At 51.6% G+C, this 8,532-nt stretch overlaps 1 protein-coding gene across 7 annotated transcripts in view; it reads right to left on the reverse strand.

Moving 5' to 3' along the window:
* LOC100353013 (zinc finger protein 783) overlaps positions 1-8,510 on the reverse strand; it is a 34,779-nt gene extending 26,269 nt beyond the window's left edge. For all 7 annotated transcript variants that reach the window (XM_089329563.1, XM_089329562.1, XM_089329559.1 and 4 more), the window contains exon 1: positions 1,134-8,510. In XM_089329563.1, the coding sequence (XP_089185689.1) occupies positions 1,134-1,157 (24 nt within the window). In that variant the 5' untranslated portion in view covers positions 1,158-8,510. The remainder of the gene's footprint in view (positions 1-1,133) is intronic.
* Between the last annotated feature and the right edge of the window lie 22 nt (positions 8,511-8,532).

Here is an 8,532-nt window from a genome sequence, read left to right on the forward strand (position 1 = left end):
CCTCCCTGCATCTGTCTCTTCCTCAGGACAGGAGCTCTGCACAGCCCTGCAACTCACAAGCCGGCAACTTTAGGAAAGTTTCCAATGTCTTTCAACTTCACTTCCACGTCTAGAAAACGGTGAAGAGTAGTGGGTCCGTAACAGGGCTGTGAGAACCAGAGCTCCCAGGGCACTGATAATCTATAATGGTTTCAAGGCCTCCGAGGGGCCTGCCCCAGGAAACCAGGCCATAAACCTGCAGAATCCCAACCCCTCTTTCTCCCCTTGCGCTCAGGGAACCCAAACTCACAAACACACCAAACTCACTAGCCAGCGAGGAGGGCAAGGAAGCTCCCTCTAAAAGCATCCGGGGAAGTTATTGGGGGGGGGGGGGAGCCACTGTAATCCAAAAGCTGTACTTTGGAAATTTATATTTATTAAAGTTAAAAAAAAATAAAAAAATAAAAGCATCCGCAAGAAGCAGGGTGCAGAACTTCACTGACACAGGGCTTAGAGAGCCCTGCCTAAGGTTTTTTTTTCCCCTCGTGTGTCAAAAATGGCCAAAGGGTTCTTTTCTTCAGATTGGACAGACCGCACAATACCAAGGCAGTGTTCTACAATCTGCCAAATTAATTTTTTAAAAGAAAATTTTAAAAAAAACCCCACATCTCTTTTCCCTGTTGTAAACAGCATTCGACTCCCTTTTTGTGAAAGTGTGATATTCGGTCTCTTCAAAGTCGTCTAATTCCGAGGTCCCGGCCCGGGCAAGTGACCTTAGCCAGCTCCACTGTGGGGTCGCCCCGTGGCGGGGGCGACCCGGCCCTCCCCGCCTGCCCGCCTCGGGGTCTCCAAAGAGCAGAAACGCTCTGTGGGTGGCAGGGTCTCATCGTGGGGTTCCAGCCCAGGGCCAGCTCGTCCGGCCCCCCGACGTCGGGGCCCGCCTGCCGGGCCTGGGTTTGGGCCGCCTGGTCGGACTTCCACTAGGGACACCGAAGGGCCGCCGGGCCGAGCGACGAGCCAGGGCTGCGCGCTCGGAGGCAGCCGCGGGGCCCTCCCTCCGCCCGCCGGGCCGCAGCCGAGCCCCTCGCGGGGGCTCACAGGGCGGCGGCGGCGGCCTCCCCGGTCCGGGCGTCAGCGGGGCCCGGGGCGCTTACCACGGCAGGCGCCGTTTCGGCCATGGCTGCCCGCGTCCCTCGCTGGGTCGCAGTCCTCGGGCCGGCCTGTCGGGCCTAGCGAGGCGCGGCGGCGACGGCGGAGGCGGAGAGGGAGCCGCCCAGCTTCGGAGCTCCTGCCGGGCGGCCGCGAGCTGCGTCCCGAGCCACGTGCCCCGCTGGCCCTTTAAAAAAGAGCTGCGCTGGGCGGCCGCGCCCGAGGGCGCGCACAGCGCCCCCTGCAGCCCGTAGGACCGCACGCCGGCGGCCGCCGCCCCGCCGCGGCCCGCGGCCTTGCCCGCCCGCCCGCCGGCCAGCGCAGACGGCCGCGGGCCCTGCCGGAGTGGACGCGGGGGCGGCCTGCGGCGGGGCCCCCTGGGGCTGAGGCGACCCTCGGGGCCGCCAGTGAGCGGGGAGCCTGGCGTCCCAGGCAGGCAGGCAGGCTGTGAGGGAAACGGGCGGGAAACTCGGGGCGTGAGCACCTGTGTGCGGAGAAGAGGGCGGTCCCTGCCGGTTCCCCCGCTCTTGGCAGTTCAGACTGTTCTAGCACCTCCAACGCGCCAGGACAGCGACTTTATTAAAGAGGAGGTGTACGCTGTGTGCCCTGGGGAAGCCAGGGAAAACATGAGTTTTTTAACTCCTCTTTTAGTTCTTCTCAATTAAAAAAAAAAAAAAAAAACCTTTACTCCTACCACCACATTCTAGAGTCTTCATCTTCCAAGGGACTTGAGGCCTCTCCCTTCTGCCCCAGGGCCGACTCCTGGGCAGTTACCTGCTCAGCCACCCTTGGCCACACCAGTCTTGTGCAGGTTGACCGCCATCTTGGGATCTTGGTAGCCCGGGCTCGAAGAAGCTGGGATCACCGCAAGAGTCAGGCCGCGAGGCATCCTGCGCACACCACTTAGCCGAGGACCCATTTGAAATAAAATGTGCTGTGTGCAGTTTAGGCTTGCTTTTCTGCATTTCTCGTTCGTCTTGCAGTCTTTGTCCAACAAGCCAGCAAACCCTTCCCATTAGAAGCTAGTCTGCAGTTCTCTCTGGGTGTTTAGGTTTTCATTTTGTGGGGGCAGAAAGTTCCCCTAAATTTGATCCAAGCAAGAGTGGTCAACTAACATTAGAACATAAAGAAACCAGCACCCTGAGCAAGGTGCACGCACTAGAATTTGGGGCAAGGTTAAGAAGTGTTACTTTGAGGGAACAAAAAGATCAAGCCAATACTTACTAATTTTTGGAAACTTTTGGTGAAGAAGTAAATCTGTACTGAAGATATTAAAAGCATCCCTAGGGGTCGGCGCCGTGGCTCACTAGGTTAATCCTTAGCCTGTGGCGCTGGAATCCCATATGGGCACCAGGTTCTAGTCCCAGTTGCCCCTCTTCCAGGCCAGCTCTCTGCTGTGGCCCGGGAGTGCAGTGGAAGATGGCCCAAGTGCGTGGGCCCTGCACCCCCATGGGAGACCAGAAGCACCTGGCTCCTGGCTTGGGATCGGCGCAGCGCCCACCATGGCGGCCATTTGGGGAGTGAACCAACAGAAGGAAGACCTTTCTGTCTATAACTCTACCTGTCAAAAAAAAAAAAAAAAAAAAGGCATCTCTAGGATCTCACCAGGAGTCAGTCCAATACAGTAAGGATTACAAGTTACGAGTCAACTGTGACCTTACAAGAGTTAATGTCCAACGTAAAGTCTGGAAAATAGAAAACAATAGTATTTAACAAACTCTGCTCAGAGAATATTTAAAATCTTTTGTCATTTTATTTGAAAGGTAGACAGACAGCTCTGGTTCTATAGCTGGTTCACTCCCTAAATGTGGTCAACAGCCTGGGCTGGGCTGGGCCAGGCTGACACCAGGATCTTGGAATTCAATCTGAGTCTCCAGTGTTGGTGGCAGGAACTCAAGTACTTGAGCCATCACCTGCTGCCTTCAGGCTCTGCATCAGCAGGAAGCTGGCTTCTAAGCAGAAACAGAACTAAAACCCAGGCACTTCCTCACAGGAGATGCAGGCATCCCAAAGTTGTTTTGTTTTTTTTTGTTGTTTGTTTTTTGACAGGCAGAGTGCACAGTGAGAGAGAGAGACAGAGAGAAAGGTCTTCCTTTGCCGTTGGTTCACCCTCCAATGGCCACCATGGTGATCCGATGGCAGGAGCCAGGTGCTTATCCTGGTCTCCCATGAGGTGCAGGGCCCAGGGACTTGGGCCTCCTCCATTGCACTCCCTGACCACAGCAGAGAGTTGGCCTGGAAGAGGGGCAACCAGGACAGAATCTGGCGCCCCGACCGGGACTAGAACCCGGTGTGCTGGCGCCGCAAGGCGGAGGATTAGCTTAGTGAGCCGCGGCGCTGGCCTATCCCAAAGGTTCTTTAACCACTGCACCAAATACCTGTCCCAGAGTCTGATATTCTGACAGCTGGTTTCATTGGAAAACAGTTTAAATAAGTGGGACTCAAGTTTCAGTGTACATCACATTCACCCGGGATGTTTCTTAAAAGGAGTCTGGACAGGGTGGGGAGGTTGGGGATTGGCATTTGTAAAATATTCCCAGGAGATACTCACTCTACTGGCCTGGGAGTCAGCTTCCCACAGCTACGGTCCACTTCCATGCTCTGATTTTTTCTTTTTTTTTTAAGATTTACTTATTTGAGAGGTAGAGTTACAGACAGTGAGAGGGAGAGATAAAGAGAAAGGTCTTCTTTCTGCTGGTTCACTCCCCAAATGGCCGCAATGGCCAGAGCTGTGCCAATCCAAAGCCAAGAGCCAGGAACTTCTTCCAGGTCTCCCACGCAGGTGCAGGGACCCAAACACTTGGGCCATCTTTGACTGCATTCTCAGGCCATAGCACGGAGCTGGATGGGATGTGGGGCAGCTAGGACTCGAACCGGTGCCCATATGGGATGCCAGCACTGCAGGCAGTGGCTTTACATGTTATGCCACAGCACCGGTCCCCCTTCTCCTACCCTTAAAGGGCAAGTTCAACAGTCACCTCTCAAAGTTTTTGAATTCTCATAGGCATTAGCCTCACTTAAGACACATACTTTATCTTGTATTGGCTCCCTTTTACAGCCTGTAAGTGCCCTGATTTACCCTTCTATCCCTCTGAAGAGCTTTGCACACAGAAGGCACCAGCTATTTGTTGGTGCACAAACCCTAGCACAGAATAGAACACTGTGCCAGACTAGGAAAGTGCTGTGCAAACGTGCAGCAGAGGAAAAGGACTTTGACTGAACAAAAACTCAACTAGAGCAAGATCTTTGCCTCATTTACTGATGTATCCCCAGCATTCGAAACAGTGCCTAGCAAACAGGTGCTCAATGAAAGAAACGGATGAGGAAAACTTTCACTGAAGAGGCTTGCAAATCAAAACAGTGAAAACTGTTGTTTCATAGAGAATACTCCTGGGAGAAAGCACTGGCTTATTCAATAAGTGACAAGGCCACGTGGCAGAATGTAGAAAGATGGGTGCTCAACGTCTTGAGTCCTACACTAAAAAGCGTGCTCTTTGTCAGTAGTTGCAAATGCTGCTGCTAGGTTCTGGGAAAAGCCCATCTTCAGTTATACACTCTAGGGCGGTAACACTGGTAGCAGAAACAACATTGACAAGTAGGTGGCCAGTTAGATTTCCAAGTAGTTTAGGTGAGTGCCAATTAGGACACTAATTGTGGTAACAGAAAGGGGCAAGAAGGCAGGACACATTAGAGGCACTGTTTGGTGTTTCACTCTTCCCTGTGTGTTGACCAAATTCTAACTTGACCATCTCTTTCCGTTCATTTCTTGTTTTCTTCTCAGCAATTAGTGGAGCAGGCTTTCAATGAAGGACTAGAGTTAAAGCAGACAAGAGGCTATTTTGTTGTAGCATTAAGAGGGTGGCTTATGCATCACTCAAGATCTTGCTAAAATGCGTATCTGCAGTCTGAATCTACCCTTCCCTCAGCTCTAGGAGATGCCAATGGTGCTGGTACAGAGACTACACCAGGCTATTGGGAACTAAGAATCCAATCTTGACCTTGCAGAAACAAGAGCACACCAGGATGAAGTGTGTTGACTCTGCAACAAGGTAGTCTGGGTTCATCCCCTCTGCTGAACCTCACTCCTCAGGTCTCCTCTCACAGCTCTTAAATAAGACGGGGTGAAGTCATGGAGTTGTACAAAGACTAGTTTTTTGTTTTTTGGGGTTTTTTTTGACAGGCAGAGTGGACAGTGAGAGACAGACAGAGAGGAAGGTCTTCCTTTATCCGTTGGTTTACCCCCCAATGGCCGCTGTGGCTGGTGCTGATCAGAAGCCCGGAGTCAGGTGCTTCTCCTGGTCTCCCATGCGGGTGCAGGGCCCAAGCACTTGGGCCATCCTCCACTGCCTTCCCGGGCCAGAGCAGAGAGCTGGACAGGAAGAGGGGCAACCGGGACAGAATCTGGCGCCCCGACCAGGACTAGAACCCGGTGTGCCGGCGCCGCAGGCGGAGGATTAGCCTATTGAGCAACGGCACCGGCCTGAAGACTAGCTTATATGTAAAGAATGTAAAACAGTGCCCAATACACAAGTGTTCAACAAATGTTGGAAGTGCTCCAATTATTTAATACAATTATTCCCTTACCCCAGGGCAAACAACCTGGCTGCAGAACCAGGAGCTTATCCTGAACTTTTTTTCTCCCCCAAAGCAAGTTTACATTAGAGCATTCAATAATTGGGAGATATGAATAATCAAAGATAGGAAAGGATATCTGCAGTATAAAAGCTTGGGAGTAGGAACAGACTGACAAAGGAATTTAGAAAAGCCGCTGCAGGGGTTTCCTATTCACCATGAGGCTTCACACCTCACACAGTGCCTGCCCAGGACACTCTTCCTCCAAGTTCCATTTCTCTAACAAGACAACCCCATACCTTGCAGTAACCACTTTCTTTTTATCTATTTATTTGTTCCTTTTTATCACCATATCTTACTCACTGTCCCCACAGGCAACTATATATATATATATATATATTTTTTTTTTTTTTTTGGACAGGCAGAGTGGACAGTGAGAGAGACAGAGAGGAAGGTCTTCCTTTGCCGTTGGTTCACCCTCCAACGGCCACCGCCGGCGCACCGCGCTGATCCGAAGGCAGGAGCCAGGTGCTTCTCCTGGTCTCCCATGGGGTGCAGGGCCCAAGCACTTGAGCCATCCTCCACTGCACTCCCGGGCCACAGCAGAGAGCTGGCCTGGAAAAGGGGCAACTGGGACAGAATCTGGCACCCCGACAGGGACTAGAACCCGGTGTGCCGGCACTGCAAGATGAAGGATTAGCCTATTGAGCCGCGGCGCCGGCCTAACTATAATGTCTTTAATGTATATCTTTTGGTCCCTAACAAAATGTTTGGTGGATATGTATTTTATTTCACACATATGGTGTTATAGATCTGTGTCACACTTTCTACTCAGATTGCTTAAGACTGACCATTGGCTACATGTGCATCTAACCCAATGTTTCCAACAGCTGCCTAGTACTCCCTTGTATATCCTCCGTATCTTTGGGAAGGAGAAAAGGGGGAGGGTGGAGAGAAAGAGATGGAGAGCGCAAGCGTTCCCCCAACCCAGCCACTGGCTCACTCCTCAAATGCCTGCAATGGCCAGGATTGGGCCAAGGCTGAAGCAGGGAGCCAAGAACTCAATCCGTATCTTCCACATGGTGTCAGGAACCCAATTACTACTACTTGACCCATCACTGTTGCCTCCCAGTCTGCAGCAGCAGAAAGCTAGAATCAAGAGCCAGAGCAGGGTTATCAAGTCCAGGGATCTGATATGATACATAGGTGTCTTAACAGCTAGGATAAGGACCGGCACTGTGGCTCAGCTGGTTAATGCCCTGGCTTGAAGTGCCGGCATCCCATATGGGCACCGGTTTGAGACCCGGCTGCTCCACTTTCCGATCCAGCTCTCTGCCATGGCCTGGGAAAGCAGTGGAAGATGGCCCAGGTCCTTGGGCCCCTGCACCCATGTGGGAGACCCAGAAGAAGCTCCTGGCTCCTGGTTTCAGATTGGTGCAGCTCTGGTTGTTGTGGCCAATTGGGGAGTGAACCATCGGATGGAAGACTTCTCTCTCTCCTCTGTGTAACTCTTTCAAATACATAATTTTTTTTTTTTTAACAGGCAGAGTGGACAGTGAGAGAGAGAGAGACAGACAGACAGAAAGGTCTTCCTTTTGCCGTTGGTTCACCCTCCAATGGCCGCCACGGCCGGCGTGATGTGGCCGGCACACCGCGCTGATCCGAAGCCAGGAGCCAGGTGCTTCTCCTGGTCTCCCATAGGGTGCAGGGCCCAAGCACTTGGGCCATCCTCCACTGCACTCCCGGGCCACAGCAGAGAGCTGGCCTGGAAGAGGGGCAACTGGGAAAGAATCTGGCGCCCCGACCAGGACTAGAACCCGGTGTGCCGGCGCCGCTAGGTGGAGGATTAGCCTAGTGAGCCGCGGCGCCGGCCCAAATAAATAATAAATCTTAAAAAAAAAAAAAAAACAGCTAGGCTAAATGCTTATCCCACTTATCTGCCATATTTTACCTAGCCATTTTACCTCCCAATAACCAACACTCAGATTATCTCTAGCTATCCATCACTACAGAAAGAATCCCCTTAAAATTCTCATCTACACCCTCTTCTTGTCCTAAATTTAAGTCAAAGTGCAGATTAGGCTCAGTCCTCTCTGTCATTGCTCCTGGTTAGGCACCTCTTCCCCCTTAGCCCAAGGAGAATGTTCTTGACAAATAGAGAAAAACAACAGATTTTTTTTTTTTTTTTTTTTTGTTTTTGCTAGTAGCAACTTTTATTCTAGGCAATGGCAAATCATCCAAGGGGATGCTCAAATGCGATCCAAGAACCCATTCTCATCTCCCTAGCAACAGCAGGGCAGGAATTCAACACTCCTGAGACAAGCATCTGTGTGCTTTTTCTCCATCATCTCTGGCACAGATTTGGCAAATGTAATCTGAGCAACTTTAAGTGATGACTGCTGTAATAGGAACAAATGTCAAAAACAAACAAACAAACAAACACTGATACAAGCTGAACAAACTTAAGTAACAAAGTAGTCTTCTATCCCAGGAGGCTGTAGAACCACAGGACTGGGTTGGCAGAGGAAGAGAAGGGTGTGATGAGACTTGGAGACTCATCAAAACTCCCACAAGAATGGAACCCTCAGCTACTTTATAGGAATTTTTACTCTTAGCAGGGGCTTTGGGTTTACCCATGCTACTCTCTTCCCCTTGGTCCTTTAGAGACAATTAGCCCCATTTAAGAGCACCAAGCACCCCAAGAAGAGAGAGCCCAGCACTGTGTCCCCTGTTCTCTGGCCTAAGAAGGTGTGGGTGGGCTAAAAGAGCCCCATAAACTATTCCCTCCCAGAGGGTAGGCCCAGTCCCCATGTTAGGAACAACTTCTACAAT

Source organism: Oryctolagus cuniculus, chromosome 3 (genome assembly GCF_051225735.1).
Source record: "Oryctolagus cuniculus isolate XC-2025 breed Fujian yellow rabbit chromosome 3, ASM5122573v1, whole genome shotgun sequence".
NCBI classification, from domain to species: domain Eukaryota; kingdom Metazoa; phylum Chordata; class Mammalia; order Lagomorpha; family Leporidae; genus Oryctolagus; species Oryctolagus cuniculus.